General features: G+C 37.6%; 1 protein-coding gene across 2 annotated transcripts in view; it reads right to left on the bottom strand.

Moving 5' to 3' along the window:
• The window catches only part of LOC143260011 (uncharacterized), a 45660-nt gene that overhangs the window by 4909 nt on the left and 18342 nt on the right, over nt 1-22409 (bottom strand). Inside the window, exon 1 of one of the 2 annotated variants that reach the window (XM_076524489.1) lies at nt 1159-5418. The exons of the other annotated variant lie outside the window; for it this stretch is intronic. Coding sequence (XP_076380604.1) covers nt 1159-1160 — 2 coding nt within the window. The 5' untranslated portion in view covers nt 1161-5418. Of the gene's footprint in view, nt 1-1158; nt 5419-22409 lie in introns of those variants that run through there. 2 annotated transcript variants of the gene reach the window in all.

Below are 22409 nucleotides of genomic sequence, written 5' to 3'. Positions count from 1 at the left end.
ATAACAAATGCTGGCAGCGATCGAATAACGCAATGATAATCAAAATCGTATCATTCGGGGCTCGGAATACATCGATCCGCTGACACAAAACTGCAGACGAGTGCGAAAGACAATTCTGCTTGGAATTGTCAAACAGGGAAGCTTTGAGATTGAAATATTATACTAAAGAGTTGCCTGTTTGTGTGCGAGCATTTCTTTTGAAAATATTTTGCAAGTGGGCGTATGAAAAGATACTCTAGACCGGAACACGAGTATCGCTGCTTGCTGCGGAATCGATTAACTATGCTGGCGAAACGAAGATACAGGATAGCAGGTATTAGTTCGAAGAACATGCACAACATTATCAACAAAGGACGATACGGAAAACAATGAGTCGGCGGAATGAGTTAATGAGAAGCCTCCGGTTATGAGAGCTCATTGATCCGTCGATGAATCGCGGTGCCGATTAAGGAATGTGTGCCACCTCCCTCGAAGTGCTTGAAACAGTGGAAAAAGAAGCGTAAATGGGGAACACAGATTGCGTGGCTCTGGCCAGTGTTGGGCATTGGTAGAATGAAATTTTATTTGCATAAAAGTAACGAGTAAATAATTAATCATCATTCGGTGATTTACTATTCGAGTAAGTCTATAAACGCATCAAGTACTTGCAATTTCGCTACATTAAACGATCACTCCTTTGACATTGCAAATACCGATGTTTCTGCGGATAAGGAGAACGTTGCCGTATCACGTAAAAAAGGAAACAAATTTCAAGAAATTAACAAAATTAATTATTCTGCACAAGTTCAAATAGCTGTGGATTTGTTCTTATATGACGTTATAATTACATTTCGTTCATGATTTCGTATCTCATCTTCTTCCAATCGTGTGCGTAAGCGATCACGTTATTATAAATTGTATTGCAAAGTATGCACAGAACGTGGACACTATACTTTTGTTCGACAATTTTAAATAATGAATAAGTTCAATTTATTTTTTACTCATGAACGACGACTAGCTTAATCAACGTTATTCGCGAATACCAAACAATCAAGCTTATTCGTTCTTTTCAATAAAATTCGCCCAACACTGGCTCGTGGCTCGGAGGAACGGCACAGGAGAGAAACGCAAAATACGCATTACTGTACAAGGATAACACGCGCAAAAAGCTCTACTTACATTACGCAAAAATCGTGCGACAAACCGTTCGTTTCCGTTCCGTTCGAAGCTCGCTGGATTTCGCAGCGACGCGCTCCACGCGGCAAAAACTTGTCCGACGTTGTTGCCTGCCACGGTGTGCGCGTTTCAGAACGTTTTCTAACCGGACTGCGAATTCTGCATCGTTCTTTTTTTTTCGATGTCGAGAACGAGTCTACAAAAGTTCAAAGTCCGGTCGCTGCGAATAATTTATTACGCGATATGCTACACGATACAATTTCTACTTTACATTGGATTTACGAATCGACGCGTTTGTCGAGCAATTGAGCGAACCGACACTGCGGTAGATTTGCAGGAAATCCGACGACTGATGATCACGAATCGGTAACGAACTGAACATTCGTCAGATAATTATTATTATTATTATTCCTCGACTATCAACGACCACCGTGGCAGCCGACAAATTAAATCGACTCTCGCGCACGGTTCTTTGTCGCGGGATCATCGAAATTAATTCGCATGTAACCTATGCAAGTTAATATGCATGCAACACGTGCGAATGAATTCGCGGAACGAATAAATTCCGAACAGTTCTATCCGTATGTCGAACGTCGACTCCGTTCCAGTTTACGCATCGGAACGCTGGAAAACACATCGCTGTTAATTGAAAAAAAAGAAGAGGAGAAGCTCTATAATGAAACGCGAGTAATTTTTTAACAGGTGTGTGCGTGGCCGGAGCTCGACCGAACGTCGACGGCTGAACAACCATCGAACGTTCCGAAACGAAAAGTTGGTCATTAAAGCGAGCATCGTCGAGCTCGCAAGCGTGCGTGGCCGTCATTAATTAAACGCTACGAGAGCCCGAATAAGTCAAAATGTGTCGACGATACGTCGCTGAAATATTGCTCGCTCGCAGCTCTAAAAATAGAAAGTGAGACAGAGTAAGGGATAGGTGGGAAATGGAGACAGGCAGAGAGAGAGAGAGAGAGAGAGAGAGAGAGAGAGAGAGAGAAAGAGAGAGTAAGAGAGTGAAAGAGAGACAGTGAAGAGAGAGTAAGAGAGTGAAAGAGAGACAGTGAGGAGAGAAGGAGAGAGTAAGAGAGTGAAAGAGAGACAGTGAGGAGAGAAGGAGAGAGTAAGAGAGTGAAAGAGAGACAGTGAGGAGAGAAGGAGAGAGTAAGAGAGTGAAAGAGAGACAGTGAGGAGAGAGTAAGAGAGTGAAAGAGAGACAGTGAGGAGAGAGTAAGAGAGTGAAAGAGAGACAGTGAGGAGAGAGTAAGAGAGTGAAAGAGAGACAGTGAGGAGAGAGTAAGAGAGTGAAAGAGAGACAGTGAGGAGAGAAGGAGAGAGTAAGAGAGTGAAAGAGAGACAGTGAGGAGAGAGTAAGAGAGTGAAAGAGAGACAGTGAGGAGAGAAGGAGAGAGTAAGAGAGTGAAAGAAAGAGAGAGAGAGAGAAGGAGAGAGTAAGAGAGTGAAAGAAAGAGAGAGAGAGAGAGAGAGAGAAGTAAATGGAAAAAAGCGGAGAGAAGAAGAGAGTAGGAAAAAATTGCTGCAGCACGATGAATTGAACATGAGGACGGGCACAACCGGGTGAAATAAAATTCGCGGGTGCGTTGCTCGTGTACATTGTGGAGGCGTGTTAATAAAATCCTGTTGCCGTATTTACATCCTGAGGAATCAGGTCGCGTCGCAGCGCGTCCTATAATTCCGCAAATTGACTAGGGCTCGCGCACGCGCGATAGAAAAACCCGTCCCCGTTCGAAAAACCACCGGAACAGGAATTTAATTAAGCGATAAAGAGGAACGCGTAATTTTGCTCTTGAATGTTCTGCGAAGTTAAGCCAAACAGAAGTAGACCGCGGGGATCTTCGTGCTAAATACAAATTCTCTGCGTTAATTCCAAGCAGATGTGGGCAATATATTATTCTAATGACGGATAAAAGATCAAGATTAACGAATCAAATTTTATTCGTCACTATCGAATAACAATTTATCCGAATTAGATTTTGTTCGAACGTGAATTCACATTCGAATAAGATTTTATTCGAATAAGAATGCATTCAAATAAGATTTTATTCGAACAAAAATGCATTCGAATAAGATTTTAGTCGAAGATTTCATTCGAATAAAGAATTATGCGAACAATATATGACGAATAAGCGATAATCGTTATTCGATTACAATATTCGTATAAAAAGAATTAATTCGGATAATTATCTTAGATAAATATTTATTCAGAACAATTCCACTAATGCCCAATTCTGATCTCATGCAACAGCAACTGGATAGAAATTCCATCATGTCTTAAAATGTTTCAATTAGTTAAAGATCAGCGCACTGATACTCTTAGATTCAATTGACACGTTTGCCAGCAGCGTTGATAGCCTCTATATCTGTTTTACTCATTAAAATGCAACGTAACATTTTCTAAAATCTGAACGAAGAGAGATCGTCATTGAAAAGCTGTAAATTCTCATCACATTATACTGTCTGTTACAATTTTAAATAAATTCTTTATGTGACGCTCGCATGCAGCAAACGTGTCAATGTTTTCAAGTTTATCGTGCCACAATTATAATAGCATCGAGATCAAAGAGCGAGTTCAAGAATCGCTATGGAGTTTAACGACGAACGTCAGAACATTTTTTACCTGGTTGAAGGTACATTTACAAATGAATATTCTTTGAGTACAACGCGGCAGGTTTTATGCACTTGTGACAAAAACGATTTGTGCAAAATGATTGTGCAAAATAGCAAGAACATTCGTAAAATTTCAAAATACTATTATACTACCGTCAACTCATTAGAATTAAGAAATGAAACGTTCATGTAGTTTCTTCATCTTGTAATTAGTGAAGATAATTTTTATCTTCCATAAAAAGATTACACAGATTACTATTTACTTAGACCAAGACAGCTAATGAAAGCGAATACTGGATTGCAAAGTCAAGCTTCGGCCGAAGTTCTGCTTTCGAGCAGTGTACAAGATTTCTCCGTGCAAATGCATCGTTTCGGAGCACAAATCGAATCTCATCCTCTGAACTTATTATTAGACCGCGGATTTTATGCATTTATGAGAGAAACGAACGCATCGAATACAAAACTGTAAAGACGTTAAAAGAATGAAAAACTATTGTTACATTACCTTCAACTTGTTCCAAGCACTTCGACAATGTTGATTTCGCATGAAAATCCGCAGTCTACTTATTATACATGCTGAACAAATTATGTCAGATAGAACAACCTCCCCCGGCGCCGAAGTTCCCCTCTGCCTTGAAAAGCCTGATTTTCCAAATTCAAGAGGAAACGGGCCATAAAACATTCGTGAAAGCTAATGGCTGGCATAGAATCGTCGGATCCATCCCATTTTTATTTCAACCGGGCGACAATTAGCCCGCGAACCGTGCCAATTATGATATTAGCGAGGGGAACGGCTCGCGAGGACGCCGGTGCTTCGACCTCCGACCTTTCCCAGCGTATCCATCGAAAGAGACGCATTAATTCCATTATGAATGGAGGTCAAGGAAGACTCGTTTCGGGGCTGAGCACGGGGAAAAGGGGGACGGCGAGGGAGGAACGAGACGGAAAGAATGAGTAGAGAGACGAGCACACACTGCCGGGACAGCGAGGGACAAACTTCTAATGGAATTTAATCCCGCGAGAAAGCGAAACGACGGCGCCGCGACGCGAAAGTCAAACAGAGACGAAGACAGGGCCGTTGGTGGCTAAGTCACACGGGAAACCTATTTCTTGCGGTGTTTCGGCGTGCCGAATGGCCCCGCCGAGAGGCGAGAATCTTTTAATGAATGGACCGAAGAGCAATCCTCGATGAGGAATCGCTCTGGCCGAGTCGATCCTCGGTTAAGAGAAACGAATCCCTCCGTTACTACCCTTCCCGACCCTTCTCGATTATTTTCGCTCCGGCGGGTTGCGTACCCTTATCCGATTAGTACTCGTTACCACTGGTGATTAGACCTCGTCTTTATGCAAATGGAGATTGCTGTAGATTGGGCTACGGAGCTTGGAATTAAACGACAATTTGCTTAGTCCGCCGAGATTTCACTGGGAAGCAGTAAATACGAAACTTGTTAACAGATTCTTAGAATCTTAATGATGCATTTGTGCCCTTTGTTCGGCTATTCGTTGTTAGAATTGGCAGAATTTGTTTAAAGAATTTATTTATAGTGTAGGAATTAAATTAAGAATCCTTGGAATTTATGTAAAGCATTTATTTAAAGTGGTAATTATACATTGGGGATAATTAGAATTGATTTAAAGAATTTATTTAAAGTGGGAATTACATCGAGGATCACACACATTAGAATTTATTTAAATAATTTATTCACACAGTAGGAATTAAATTAAGAATAGTAGGAATTTATTTAAAGAATTTATTAAAAGTGGGAGGATCATTCAAATATATTTAAAAAATTTATTTAAAGTAGGAATTAAATTAAGAATCATTGGAATTCATTTAAAGAATTTACTCAAAAGAATCGTTGATTCTCTTCAATTGTGAAATTAAAATTACGAAGACTTCGCGAAGATTTTCAAAAACTCGCGGTGCAAATCGTCTGCTAGAGCAAACATTATCAAAGAGTACATTTTATGATGTTTCTAAAAGGAGTTATGCAAGACGAATGCATAAAGTGTTGTGATCTAGGCCTAACCAGACGAAGATCGAAGAATATAAGTTCGATGATCACGCAGGTGTGAAAAGGTAACTAATAATGGAAAGTCTGGGTGTTCAGTCAACCCCATAGAATATTCTCACAAGTCCTTTCTTTATTCAAGTACGAAACTTTATTTATCCTGATCTCCGTATCTAATCATATACTCGATATCCAGAGACCTAAATCGAGGTCACCTTCGGAATAAATACTACAGAAGTTAATTTTCGGAGATTCAGAAACTCATGCGAATATACATGGATTATGTTTGTGCAACTTGGAACAGAATTATGAAACGTATATTATAATTCAAGTTGTAATAAAATATTAATACAAATTTAAGTAACAAATTCTAGACTGTAATTGTATCTTTACCTAAAATAATAAAAATCGTAAAATTAGGAAAGCAATTCAGTGTAGTTTCACGGACATTTTACCATGCATTTCATGTTTTTAGGAACGAAGAGGGAAACAAATGACGGGAACCGCAACAATTCCATAAGAAAATTTGCGTCGTCTACGTGTTGCAAAGACAGCGTTTAATCAGACATCGATACCGTCGTCGAGTGAAACGGAAACAATGCGATCGCGCCAATTACAGGGGCAAACGATTCGCGAAAGAAAAGAGGCGGCGTGAACCGTGAACCGGAACCGTTCGAAACCGTGAATGGCGGAATGCCGATAAAGCGCGAGGCAGAGGCTGGCTCCGGATAAAGGAACGGGGAGAACAGAGACTTCTGTTTGACTCTGAATGCGAAGTCTCGGCTAAGGAATCAGTTTCGCCCGGCAGGATCACAATGAGGAGGGCGTGAAATAAGACGCGAGGGACGAGCGAGTAAACTGGACTGAAAGCCCGATCAAAAAGCTGCGACCCATTTAGGGACTCGGCGCTGGGAGCTTTTGTGTACCCGCGTCTATTCCTCGGTATTTGCGCCGCGTGTCTGCCGGACTTCATCCGACTCTTCGTTAGGCAATGTCACCGGGAGAAAAGAAAGGAGAAAAGCTCCTCTGTCTTTCCTAAATGGAGGACGCTGCGACGCGACGGTACGAATGTGTGACCCTTTTCCTTTGTGGACGAGAGAAGAAAATTGACAGTCGCTGGTCTAACTGCTAAGCTCTAACTGACGGAGGTCTTGGTGCGAAGGACATGCAAATAAGGATCAATCATTTGCAAACACGATTAGGAGCAGACATTAGAAGTATCGTCATAAGTTGAAACAATTTTTGGGTTGCTGATTTGTTTATATTTAACGGTAAAATTATAAAGTTGCTTTTGTGGAAAAATATTGAATATACTTATTTATTCGGAATCATTTTTCAATAATACTCATATATATTTTATCAATAATGATATCGTTATTTTGAAATTAATGCTCGGTTGTTCTAGTTTAAATCTAAGCAAATGCAATCATCTTGAATATTTCTCGTCTGTTAAATGTTCTGGGTTGGATGTCTGAGCTCGATAAAATTCTGGCGATTAATCTGAATGCAAGGGATCATCAAAATTATGAAAACTCATTTTTTCTTATAGTGCAAACGTGGAAAATAAATTGAATCAATTAAATTGAAATTTAATTAATTTAAGTCTAAAAAAGCTAAGCAATAATGATATCTCCATTGTAATTATAATAACAGTTAATAAATCATTGATTGGCCTGATTTAGAAAGACAATGATGAAAACACAAAATAGTGACAAGATGAAAATGTAATTATAATAACAGTTATATATAACAGTTCCATTGTAATTATAATAACAGTTAATAAATCATTGATTGGCCTGATTTAGAAAGACAATGATGAAAACACAAAATAATGACAAGATGGAAATCCATTGATTTCTAGTTCAGTAGAAATCTGTTAATTGTTTCAAGCATCATCGTCACCGATTTCTGCATACGTGCGCGCGCTGGTTCGTACGTTGATAATTTATTGTTCATTAATCGAACGACCAGATAAATATTAATGATCAGGCAATTATTCTTGCCCAAAGAACGAGGCTCGTTTGCACCAGCTTCGCGTATCGCGTATTTACAAATTAATTTACAGAATCAGACGTTACATATAGAAATCTGCTTCCTGTATCGCGGATATTAATATGCTCGAATCAGACCTCTATCGATTTCCATTAAAACTGTCGTTTCGTTTTCTACTTTCTGCGGGATGCGTTCGTGTAATTATAGATTGAGATAGATTATACATTTGTAAATGAATGCGTCGACGGCGGGGTTTAATCAAGCTGTCGCACGTTTTTATTCCGAAATTACGAACGCGTAATTGCCGCCACTTCGTTCGTTTAAATACAGGCGAGATGTTGTAATTAATCATTATTTTCAATAATAAATTAGACGGTGAAACAGCCGAGAGGGTGTTTAACGAAATCATTAACGAAGGAAATCGTTAAAAACATTGATCCAGACTTTTTAAAATTGTTACACTTCATTGTTACAACATTTAATTGCTATACTTCACATGTTTCATTATGACCGATAGAAAAATTAACGTAGCTATAAGTAGTACCTTACAAAATATGTTGGAAAACATTGATAACTGTAATTATTCGAGTGTTAAAAGAAACTGCTATTTTAAGCTAACGTGGGCCGTAGTAAGCAAGACAACGATGCAAAATAGACCCGCATAAATTGCGGCACCTAATCGCGAGCGTTACGAGGCACGTTAACAAAGCTGGCTGCTCTAGCGAAATCAAACTTCTGAGAAAGCAATCTCCGAGTAGGCGATATCTCAATTATCGTCGCTTAATAAACCATGGTGTTGGATCGCGTTCCACGGTTACATCAGCGATACTCCCTTTTAATCTACGGTTTCCGGCACGGAATCCTTCATAGCACTCGTTCCAGCAGCTTGCACCCAAGAGAGATCGGACTCGGTTCAACCAAGAAACTTTCCTTCGCACGATACCAAGAATTTCCGGTATTCGTTTCGTAAAACTTCTACCGGACGATAATGTAGAAATTAGCGCCGCGGAGTTCTCGCGCAGCTCCACGGCTAATTAACCTGATAATAAAGTTGCACCGGGAAAGCTGGCGAGTCGAAACCCGAGAACTTACCCTGAAATTCAAACGATTACGCCCGGCCGATAAGTTTCCCAGCTCGCGAGTACCGGTAATATAATAATTGCTTTGAGCAAACGCGTAAGCTCGATGCTTGTTTTCGCGATCAGCTAATCCGAATGGGTAACGTCACCGGTAATAAACTTGACTCAATAAGCTTGATAGCATCTTCGACCGACAATGATTCAGATAGACGCATGTTTTCTCGGAATTCTATATTCGGATGAACGAAATTACTTCGACGAACCTTGGAGAAGGACAACGCGAGGATTTTCGTGGAATTGCGAAATCGAATTTTCCAAATCCAATTGTCGGAGTCCAATTTGATTTTATCACGATTTTATGATTCTTGATTGCAAGCTAGCCTGCGAATTTATTCCACTTAAGGTGAAAGTACCTATTGTGGAACGCTTTTCACGGGCAACAAGACTATCGTCGTTTTTTATTGAAACTTAAAAGTGTTATCGTTGAATGCTTATATTAATGTTCGATGAATTGATGTTCCTAGATAACGTAGTGAGCTTTGAAATATTTATTTAATGCGAAGAAAATATAATACGAGTAAAATAGTGAAGTACGAGCATGTACCTAAAATGGAACACCGTTCCGTCCCTATTGTGGAACGAAAAGCTCTCCCTCAACAAAACAGCACATTTATACATATCCTTAATTACAAGCATCGACTTGAATCGTCTATTCAGTGTAAGATATGTTCTTTTTTCATTATTATATCTTTCTTATGCAGAACTATATAACATTAACATTATAAATTTAACCTAAACCGTGAAATTGCATTTTTTCATTTTTAATTATTTTTTATATCTCGAGCATTTTCTGCTGCAACTTCCTTTCTCCTTCCTTCGGCGGTGTTTCATAATAGGCACTTTTATCTATTAATTATTGTTAATATACATGGCAAGAAGGTTCACAGCGTGCTAACAACTAGTTACATTGTCTCCTTTCGACAGAGTGCGGCAGAAGCAACCACGCGATTTCAATTAGCAGCCAGTTCTGGTCTGGATTGTTTGGTCGATAGAGTTTCGTCGATCAAAGAGGAAAATTTTTGGGAAATCACGGAGAGGGAGACCGTCGAAACTGTCGAGTACCGTCGCCAAAATGATTTCAGTCCTCTCTGTGTGTTACAAGATCGCCGAATGCAGTGATTTCGAATTTAATTTTACGAAAATAAAAAGTTTGCGTAAGCAGTTCGCTAAATTTTTGGAATAAGTGGAGGAAAGTATTGACCTCGGTACTTTCTAACGTCATCTTACGTTCTCAATTTCCCAAATTAACCGCGTTCTGCTCGCGCGGTAAAAATACTCTTTAAAAGAGCTAACGAAAAAGTACGTAAGAGTTTCTGCAACGGATTTCATTTGTTTCTGAATCGCTCGGAAGGCAAACCGCTTAGCAAATTTTACGGTGCAAACACTCTTTGAAAACTTTTCAGTCGCTCGGCTGAATCGGAGTAGCAGAAGGTTGCCCAACAGTGGACAGACTTTGTTTCATTCTTGGCAACTACGTAAAAGCGAAAGAAAAGAGGAACACCTTCCACGAAAAATATGCGATTACACAAAATTTTTCAATGGAAGCGAGTTATATACTGATTTCATTTCCACTGCAGAAAATATTCTCGCTATTCTTAAATAACAAATTCGCATAATGTTTCAAAGGATGCGAAATGACACAGAATGGTAGAATTAATATCCAATAAGTATGTCGATTTAATCGATACAATTTATTTGATGAAAATTTATTCAAATTTAATAATGGTATAAATATTAAAATTAAGAATGATACGAATAAGGCAGTAGCTCCTGCAAATTTATATGGAATAATCTGTAAAATTGTGTAAACAAATAAAGAATATCGTCCATGTTTAATGTGGTATTTCCCAAAAATATCTTTAATGATAAAATAAAGATTAAATGTTGTTAAATAATATTTATAACTGGTCCCTAATGAGGTATCAGATCCTGTTTAGTGTAAAACAAGTAGAAATAAAAATAGCATTTTTAATACCGAAGGTATAATTATTATGATTTTAATCTTCCAAATTGTGTTGGATTGTCTTCGCTGCAATTTTGCGATCAACGTGTTACAGGAAACTTCGCGACAATACTCTACAGTGTCCCGCTGCGCTGACGCGACGCAAGGGAGGAAAAACTGTCCAAGCAGTGAAATGGTCACCGTGATTCTGCGCTATAATGAATTTCTCGCGTATCGTTTTCGTTTCTTATTCCCTTTTATGACCACGCCGTGGAATGGAACACGTCGCCGAAGCCGACTCATCGGATTTCGAGCACAGCTGTTCTAATTTCAGCGCGTGAAAGTTTCAGAAGCAACCGCGGGACTCCATTAGAATTATCATACGCTTTCCATAATTCCGTCAGCTTGTAAATTCGAGTACATTAAATCCCGTCGCCGCTCCGCAAAATCCGCGAGCCAGGAAAATAGAGCGAACCTCGGCTACCTTGGTCCCCATTTTTCACCTCTCCTGCGACTCTTTCCACCTTTGAAGGATCGAATGAATCCTAACAAAGGGAACGTTGAATTTTAGAAAAGCCGGAAATCAGATCCCGGACCATCGGGCAAGTTCAGGAACAGCTTGCTTTTCAGATTGTTTTAGCTATTCTTTTATAACGCCGAACATTGACAAATAAATAAAATTAAATTGTCAGCCATTATTTTGTTTTAAATATTTAAACATACCCACGTATGTTTGAATTTATGCACGAATTTATATTTAAATTTATGATCGAATTTGTGTTTAAATTTATATTCAAATATTTATATATTTGAATAATTTATACAATTTTAATGACGTGCAGGCCATTGCAATTTTTGATCAAATTAACCAGAGATCAGCTTATTCCTTACACTTATATATGCAACTATATATTTAGAGGATAATTTGATAGCTGCACCTTCCCTATCGTACGAATTTGTTGGCAAATCTTATTCCATTCTTCTTTTAACAAGAAGAATCTTGAGATCTTCGATCTCAAAGAAGCGGTGTGACATACATATTTAGCAGATTCCGTTTGAAAATTTCACCACGAGTCTATTATACGGCGATTAATTTTGTTACGCCTACGACGAGAGTTCCGTTTTTAAGGTTAAGTCTTTTGAACTTTGATCCGCGAAGGCTTCGAAGAAATAAGAATCAGTCTGTAAGAGATTTTTAACAAGATCCACGTTCCAAGAATTCATTACTATGACGTTCGGTTTCGGTAAACTATGGAACCTGTTTCCTGAACGTGAAATCTTCGCCAAACCTTTATTGTCGGCATAATTGCGCAGCGTATTTTCTTGCAAGACTGTGACCTAATTCAACGTCGCATAGCGCCGAAAGCAAACTAAAGTCGTCATTTCGGAAATCGTACGTCAGATTTGCTATTTCAATCATCGAATCCAGATTCGATCCAAACAACGCCAATATTTTTATTTCTTCCTTCCGATTTCCTAGTTTCTATGTCATGCGCAGACATCTTGTAAGCAAATGAACGCAAAGATATTAAGTTTAATAACAAGTTTAATAATAATAAGTTTTTAGAGCGAAATAATTGTACGATTCTTTTTTAATTTTAATTTTAATTTAATTCATTTGTTGCGTAGACGAGGTGGACCCTCTGTTACAAAAAGTGTAATAATAGCGAGTTCACGAGTGCGGGTATATAATAACAATAATAATAATGATGATGGTGATCACAGTAAGATTAATGACATTAAGACAAAACAAGTTTAATTTTGACGAAGTTATAACAGTTTGAACAGCAACGATTTTGACAAGACTTAGAACTGATCAACATTAGGATTTGGCTAGAACATTTATAATATGATCTAGATGGTCTATTTTTTTCTAGTAGATTAACTAACAATGTTTCTAAATATACCCCATTTAGCTTTAAGAAGTGATACTTTTCTACAAGAGGTAAGCGTAGAACTTCATTCGGTCGATCCACCTGTCTGAATAGGATTTGTATAAATGTAAATTAATATTATAATATCAATACTATAATATTAATATATATTATTATATTATATTAATAATATTATTAATATTATATTAATATTATATTAATATTAATATAATATTAATATATATATATATATATCGATTGTTTTAGTTCTAACCGTAAGTTCGAGCTTACCATAAAACATTGTATCACCTTCGATGTGTAACTGCTTTATGCGCTAAATAAATTCTGTATCGAGTTCCGAAATCCGGTGGTTAAGAATCGAATTCGAATGCTTACTCGATGAACGCGAAGTTAAATCGAATGAAACCCCGTCCGGGATTTCCATGAATTCGGAGGATCCATGACGAACGCCGACGATATTCAAATCGTCAACGGCGCGCTTTGTAAATTGACTCCTGGCAATTCATGGAAATTTATACGGTCTGTTCGTTCCCGCTCCACATTCTGGAACGCTCGCAACTTTTTTTAAGAAGGGGACGTTGCCCCGCGCTCGTAAAATATCGTCGAAGAAAACCGGCCCCCGTAGTAAATTCTCCATGTCTAGTTATCGTTGTTATTGTCGTAGAACGCGAAAGCTCGGTGCTAGCGGAATTTCGTGCGGAGTGCCAACCACTTTTCTGAAGTGAACTTCTCGCCGAGAATCTCGCGGATCCGCACCTATTCGCATTTTTTCTGGCGCGAGTACGAATTTGCGAATTTTAACACCGGCGAATTCCGTGAAATTTCCGAATTCGCGGCGATGCTTTCGTCGACTGTGTTATCGTTCGAAATATAAACGTTAATCAAAATTCCCAGCGATTGTGCGGCAAGTCTGATCAACCATGAATCCGAACCTCATCCTGTCCGAGCTTCACTCAGCAATTTTTCAAACATATTTTTGAAGTTAATTTTGCAGACTTATTATCGTTTCGTTCGCACGTAATGTAACAGAGATTTATCTTACTTTATTCAATTGATTGAAAATCGAGAAATTATGCGAACGATTCGAGTACTTTCAAGATACAATTTCTTTCGTTACTTTTTCGTTGTACATGAGTACAACTTTTTATGCAAGATTTTCGAAGGCCTTTATAGAAAGTTCGCGGAGGTCGTTAAATTTCGCGTAGTTCTCAGTGCAATTCGATCATTGGGAACAATTTTCTTTCTTCTTTAATAATAGCAAGTTGGCCCCTTTAAGAGCATTTCACCTGTTCTCCGGTCCGCAGTTTCGCGAACTAACTTAGGATTTTTCATTCGATAACAACGTTTTCTCTGAAACTTTTCATTTAAGCTCGTATATGAAAATCGTAAAATTTGCGCGTCACAGATACGATCTTGCTGCAACGTTTTTATTCTTACTTCGAAACGATTCATTGAATTCCCACAAAGCAAGTGCCATCCTGATTTGATTTTCCCTCGAATCATTGGGCAAAACAGCGCCGCGAAATCCGACGTTTCGCCTGCGGCAGCCTAGCATTTCGCGAAAAGTAAATTAAACGCGGGATGCGTGACAAGTGTCGTTTAGCTTGAAGCAGCCAGACTGTGGGAGCACAGCGAACTGGAACAACAGCATAATTTCTGTCTTTATCTTGATCTCTATCTTGGAAGTTACGTGAAACTTCAAATTTAACGGCGACGATGACGAAGATTCGTGTCTCAAGAATTCTCCTCCAGTTTCACTAACCTTCGCACACATCGCCCTTACGTTGCGCAATAAATTGCTGGGCACTCAATTATTCATGCGCATAATTCCATAATGTTATCAGCCGATGACTCAAGAAACACGATGTTACGCGTGGACATTGTCTCCGGGAATCATTTTTATCGACACGCGGATTCTTTCGAATCAGAATTTTATTGTACAATGAAACATTCTATCTTTTCTACGTCGTTCTGAACGCGTCTAATCCAGCGCCGATCATGTGCCCCATGTAAATAGCAATTAACAATTAAACTTGCAATTGTTTACCACGATTTAACGACTAAAGAGACAATTATAATAATATGACACTAAATAAGATAATGTAATATCGACAAAGATATAATAAAGTAATAAACGTAATAGACATGAGAGTATCCATCAAATTCCATTAGAAACTCAACAATTGTTAATTGTCTCTTTCGATCGACAATTGACGATTACATTCATCAATCGATTAATTTAATCGTCGATTTTACGACGATTAACGCTTTTAATCAGCGACTGACGATTACATTCGTCAAACGATTAATTCAATCGCCGACATTTCGACGATCAATGCTTTTAATCGTTTTCATCAATCATATTTAATCAGATTGAAATTTTTCATCGATTGTTCAATCGATATTCATGAATCTCGCCCATGGATGAGAAAAAAAATTGAAAGATTAGGGTGCTTGGAAGAGGAAGCACGAAACTTTGAAATGATAAAGAATATGTAAAATGCGTAAAGAATACAGAAAATCAAAATATGGTTTGAGGAAGCTTAGAACTTTGTGATAAACAACAGTATATGCTAAAAATTGTATTAAGAACAATAGAAAATAATAGCGAGTTAACACTTTATCGACCGCTAGCCTATTTATCGGCTTTTCGATTGCCAATGTTTATCGATCGCTAGCCTATTAATCGGCTTTTCGATCGCCAATGCTTATCGACCGATAGCCTATTAATCGACTTTTAGCTATCGACGGTTTTCGCTTCTTTACTGTTTTGTTAGTAGCTGACCTCCTGTATGCTGACCTCCCCATATCCTTATGAATTGTAATTATAATAATTATATTATTATTTATTATTATTTTTAAAGGAATAAGCACAACACAATGAATAGCGAAAATTTAGCCGGTACTGGGAGCAAATGCGCGCGCGACTAAGCCAGTCCTTACCGAGTGGCAGCCTCAACCACGACCGGACGATAAAGTGTTAAGTAAAAAGTAAAGATGAGAGAAACTATCGAGAAATGATTGAGATTATTAATGCAAACTAATTGAAAAAAAAGATTATGATAAAACTCACTTGAAGCTCAACCCGTAGACCTTGACAGCCTCAGGGGATTCCTCGCACGAGAGACAACTCAACCATCGCAAACATTCGATGAGCATTGTCGCGGAGAGACGATCGGCACGGTATCGGAACGCCTGGAGGCGCGACAGCCAACGATCGCAGATGCACTCTTTACACTTTCCTTTTCGATCAGTTTCCGAGCCGCAGTTTTACTGGCGGCCCGACAGACACTGTTCACGATCTTGCCGATGGTATTATATCATCGGACCGCCGCGGCATGCTTCACTTTTCAGATTGCCTTGCGAAACCGTCGGAATCGCCGGCAACTGCACGATGGAATTTCGGTGAAACTGTTTCTGGACACACCATTTCAATTCTTAAACGGAACACGGCTCGGAAGAGATAACACTGTTTACGCTTCTGGAAATAATGATCTAAATGCAGGATGAACAATATTATTGATCTGATTCCGTTTTACTACGAGTTTATGTTTTTAACACTAAACGCGTACCGTTGCCGACTAAATAGCCGATTTAAAATCGATTTTAAACGAAGTATCGCTGACTGAAATAGTTTTAAATAATAAAATCCAGGTAAAGGTGCGTGTAATCGAACCTTGTTATTTTCAATATTCTTAAAATAGTCGTTACAAGTGCTATTTTAAAATCGCTTGCGCCACACCCAGATAAGAGCTGTCATTTATTTTATCTATTTTATTTATTAAGGAAAAATTGATTGCACACTATTCACAGCTCTAAGCAACATTTAATTTTTAGCAACATTTAATTTTAAGCAACATCGTTCGACACTGCATCACTCTTTCCACAAATCTTTTCCAAGTCGTGTTCCGGAGCTCTCCTGTTTTGGCGAATTTCGAAAATAGGATTTTAAACATTCCAATCACTCTTATTCGCAAAGATTCGAATGTCCATATCAATTTATATCACTTTATTACTCCTTCGGTCGAATTTAACGAATATATAGCGAAAGACTGCGATTAGGTGAATACACAGTGACTCGCATTAATATTCGGATACGATATTGTTAGAAGAAACATTGCTCCTTTTTATTGTTTATGATAGTATTATTGAATCAATTGTTTCCTCATATAATAAAGCACTTCTTAAAGTAAGTAGAAACATAAATTTTCTTTATTTATTGCACATGTTCTTTTGTATAATAAGCGATAAACAAGATTGTGACAAAATTTAACGTCGCAAAAATATTCGGACAATGAATGAATTACGTTAATTTTATATAAAATGAAACTCTTTTCAGTCATGTTATCATAATATTAATATTTTGTCGGTTGACCCTTTTGTTTTATTACTTCGTGTAATCGCTTGGGCATGTTACAGATGATTTTATTTAAATAATCCGGCGAAATCCGTTTCCATTCGTCTAACAAACGTTGTTTTATCTCTGTTGTTGTCCTTGTAGGTGTTGTACGAATTTTGCGGTCCAATTGATCCCATAAATTTTCAATTGGATTTAAATCAGGCGATCGAGGAGGAGAATGCAGTACTTTTGGACAATTGTATAATAAATATTCCTGCACAATTCTGGCCTTGTGTTTGGGGCCATTGTCCTGATAAAACTTAAAACTGTACGTATACCTATACTTATAGCACTTGTAATTAAATTAAAAAAAAAAATGTCCAAATACTTCATTTTGTCTATAATACCATCGATAAAAACTAGTTCACCTATACCTACAGACGAGATATAACCCCACACTATTACATTCCCACCACCGTGTTTCACTGTCGGTCGTAAAAATTTGAAATGTTTAATTCTGTATTATAGAATTAATAATTCTTCTAACAATATCGTGTCCGAATATTAATGCGAGTCACTGTACTTTTCTCGGAGATCCTGCCGAGAATCACTTGAGAATTACGCGAGATCTTATCTGCAGTAATTTTACACTTGAATAATCGCGCACGAACTTGGAGCATAAAGAACGCCATAGGCTTGTTCAACCATTTAATGGTAACTGAAGCATGAACAGTGGGAAGGTTACGTTTTCCATACGTTCACGACGAGTTCTGTCGACCAGCCACGAAGGACAACCTAAGGAAGCCACTTTTTCACAATGCCCGCACAAACGAGTTTACATTTGTTTGGACACCGAAAGAAAACAAAAAGACCCTGAATTGTTTGACACCTTGACGGTCACGAATATGTCACGAAATTCTCGCGTTCATATTTTTCAGGCAAACTGTACTTAAAAACTGAAGATTTGCGAACAATCACAATCAGCTGACAAACTGATAATAACTTTAGGAATTCCTTCTGGAAAAATTAACACATTATATGCCAAAAAGGTATTACTATCTTCTCCACAGACTGAACTGCTTCATCCATATTATACGCATTACCTGAAGAAATGAAAAGAACTAAATAAAAAATTTGACTTTTCAAAATTTTGAAACTTGAAAGAATTCCCATTTGAAATCCTAAAAATCCTCGCTGTATGCTTGTTATCATAATCTCTGATTGTTAGTTTTGAAAATCTTGAAAATCAAAAATTGTCTTTTCAAAAATTGGATCTTTTTTAACTGAGTACTTACATATATTGCATAAATTATAGTAATCTTTTTGCAGCAAATTCTTAAACAAAAGATTTGTTTTTCAATAAAAAATTACAACAAGAAATTAAAGATACTGATACATTGTTAACGAATTTGTTAACATTACCGAAGGGCGTAGTTTCTATTTGGCTACATTTCTGCTACAACTAATACAGATTTTTGTCTCGTGTTAATTAGCAATAAGGATGACAGTGTGTGTGATTTAGACCGCCTCTTTCATCTTGGAATTAAGCGAATATTCGCAGAATAGACGTAGGAACCGAACAGGAAGAGAAAGGTATTGCTTTAGCCGCGAAACAATTCGTCGGTTCGACTCGTTAACGATGGATCGATGAAGTTGCATTCTTTGCGCGACAATCCTTGTTTCCCACAATGTAGCTCAGCCTCCGTTTTGTTCGTGAATCCGCCGGTGAAATTACGCGGCGAACATAATTGCACGGCGATACATAAAAGAAAGCGGTGGAAGCCGGCCGGTGTGCGCAGCCTGAATGAAGCATTCATAAACGGTTGTTTGTCACGCGTGAATTAGCACGTCGCGTATTGTACAACGCCGGAATTATGTGAACCGTGGTCGGCAATTACGCTCTTGCGACACTCGGGCACGATTTAATACATCGGTTTCTTAACAGCCGATGGTCACCGGTGATGAAGTTGCAATTTCCTTGCCGTCATCCCTCTTCTGGGACGCAGCGATTCATCGTTGGTCTTATAATTTGTTCCGCAAAACGAAAGGAACGTAATTGTTACCGAAAAGCTGATAAAAGATAGTTATCGCAGAAAAATTGTCGAATTTCGAACTGACACAAAAATGGGAAATTGTAGGACAACGTTGAAGCAAATGCACAAATCAACTTTTTTTTTAAATCCGATTTTGAATTTCAGATTGAATTTGAGTTTATGTTTGAATTTGTAGTGGAATTCAAATCAGAATTTGAAATGGAAATTTGAAATGGAATTTAAATTTGAACTGGAATTTAAATCGGTATTTGAGTCTGAATTTGAATTTGGATTTAAGTTTGAGTTTAAGTTTGAGTTTGGGTTTGAGTTTGAGCTTCAGATTGAATTTGAGTTTCAGTTTGAATTTGAACTGGAATTTAAATCAGAATTTGAAATGGAATTTAAATTTGAACTGGAATTTAAATTGGTATTTGAATCTGAATTTGAATTTGTGAATTTAAGTTTGAGTTTAAGTTTGAGTTTGAGTTTGAGTTTGAATTTGAATTTCAGATTGAATTTGAGTTTGAGTTTGAATTTGAACTGGAATTTAAATTTGAACTGGAATTTAAATCGGAATTTGAATTTGAGTTCGAGTTCGAGTTTGAGTTTGAATTTGAATTTGAATCGGAATTTGAACTGAAAATTGAACTAGAATTTGAATTCGAATTGAAATCTGTATTCACATTCGAAATTTTTAATAAAGGACTTTGAGGAAATTGATCTCAAGGGTGTGAGAGTAGAAACATGCCCCTTTAAAATTTGCAGAGGCACAATATTTTCGGATTTTTGTGCCCGAATTTACAGGAGTTACAAAGTCGGCAATACTACGGTGCTAGTTCAGCGTGTTTTTCATTTCGTGGAGTAGTTCATATGAAAACAGTGAATCGTGGTCACAGAGATACATGTTTTTTCGATGGTTGGGAAAGAAGGTAACGAATATCGTTCGGAGGGCAAATAGAGATGCGACAAATTGTGAGATTCCCCAGATTGAATTCAAACAATCCAAAACATAGAAATTGTTGATTGCTGTGCACTCGACGACGACCCGTTACTCTAAATCGCGTTATCAATTAACGTGGCTCCTCCGGAAGTGGTCTTTTCTGATTAACTTCTTCAACAACGACTTTCAGGACTGCTGTTAAGTGGATTTGCACTCGGATTCAATTATTTGGAACCGATATTTGACGATCTTTCACAATGTTGTCACAAGCTTTCTATAGCGGCGAATAAAATTGTTCGAGACTTTCGATGGTTTCAAATTTCGTCAACAACCGATGACACAACAAATCGACGTATTGCAGCTGTAACATCAGGAAAACTTTGTATATTCATCGCAGAAGATGCCTCGCGTGTTTACCATCCGCTTCGGAACATTCCCCGCAACTTTTCGCGACCAGAAAGTCGAAGTTCTGCGAAAATTCCACGAATTCCCACATTTCCTAAAGTTCCAGGACCCACGACTGCACATCGCGCTTTTTAATTACAGCGAAATTTCGAAACTATCCACGCCTGTGTATCGTTGTAAATTTCCCAATTTGTTCTCATTTCGATTACGACATATAGCGCACACTTAATTATAGGTATCTACGTGAAATTAAAATTGAAAAATTCTGAACACGATTATTTATTTATTTCGGGTCGCATCACAACGTTCAATAATTTCTTCGACAATCGTAAACCGCAACGATCTCGATAGAATAATCTCTTTCGGCTAAAATTACATTTTTCTGTTACTGTCTCTCCCGGACACACCGCGACCCGGTAAAGAATTTTTAGGATCGCGACCTCAGCAGCATTAATAACACGTTCACAGTCTCGTATTTCAAGTATATAGGTCACGATAACGTTAAATGAAAAGTTCAGTCACGCCTGTTATAATTCAAGAGGGTGATACCGGCAAAATTAGCCTGGGAGCCATTCTCGGCCAGGTGAAAACGTCCGTAGTCCACGAATCTTCGTCCAAAATCAAATTCTCCATATAAATCATGAGAGATAAGAACTCACGGAAATGTATCTCTCCTTTTCACAATCTCGATGTAATCATTTTAATGCGACAGTTTTTCTCGTAAATGCGTAATATCCGCAGTGTCGTAACAGCGCGGCTGCGTGCCAAGCATCACCGGTCTGTCAGATCATTTATGATAGTTATACAAGTTTCAATGTCACATCAGTTAACACTTTAGGGGCTAATGGAGTAAAAATTTCGAAAAGTTCAGATATACGTGCACAGAGTTACCGTGTATTTCACAGATCCTAGTCAAATCTGTTATACTGGACATGCAACGCGAAAATTTACTGTTAGGTATTCATCTATCACAATCGTATACTAAAAGAAGCTCGGCAATTTTCCTTTAATCCTTTGCATTCGAAGAATTTCCTCGGTATCACACTGTTTATTCGTACTTATTCCCGAAGTACATAATAAGTAGAATGCGGATTTATATGAAAAATAATAATTGTCTATCTTGATTATAAGAAACGTAAGTCTTTCCTGTTTTCATAATTTTAATAAGTTGTATACAATATACAAATATTCTCAGATTCCTTTTATTTATCTTTGCCATTTTGTTATTGACCCAGCCATTCTTACCAAAAATGCACAAAGTATTGGGTAGTAAATAACGCTTAAACGCTTTAACGCTTTAACTGTATTTTAATATAAAATAGTTATCTATAAATATATATAATATATAATATATAAAATATATATATAATATATATAAAACGATAGAACGTCAGAAATAATTAGTCTGTTTAACCAAAATGTGATGCAAGATTGACACAGATTTGACGAAACAAAAATTGTTAATCTTTTAAGTACAATTATTAGTTCAAATTTAATTATCAATAGTTTTACTATGTTCCCAAGAGTAGCCATGCGAGCTCAAAAGCTAAAGTAATAATTTTAGAAGCAGTTCTCACATAAAATGTGATGCAAGATCGATACAGATTCTACGAAACAAAAGTTGTTAATCTTTCAAGTACAATTATTGGTTCATGTTTAATTATCAATGGTTCTACTATGTTCCCAAGAGTGACCATGCGAGCTCAAAAGGTAACATAATAATTATAGAAGCAGTTCTCACATAAAATGTGATGCAAGATTGACACAAATTTGACGAAACAAAAATTGTTAATCTTTTAACTACAATCATCGATTCAAGTTTAATTATCAATAGTTATACTGTGTTCCCAAGAGTGGCTATGCGAGCTCAAAAGGTAAAATAATAATTTTAGAAGCAGTCCTTACATAATACTATTCCAAATAATACATGGATAA

This window comes from Megalopta genalis, chromosome 9 (genome assembly GCF_051020955.1).
Source record: "Megalopta genalis isolate 19385.01 chromosome 9, iyMegGena1_principal, whole genome shotgun sequence".
NCBI lineage: Eukaryota > Metazoa > Arthropoda > Insecta > Hymenoptera > Halictidae > Megalopta > Megalopta genalis.
The sequence above is the reverse complement of the archived record's forward strand: the minus strand, read 5'-3'. Positions and strand labels throughout refer to the sequence as shown.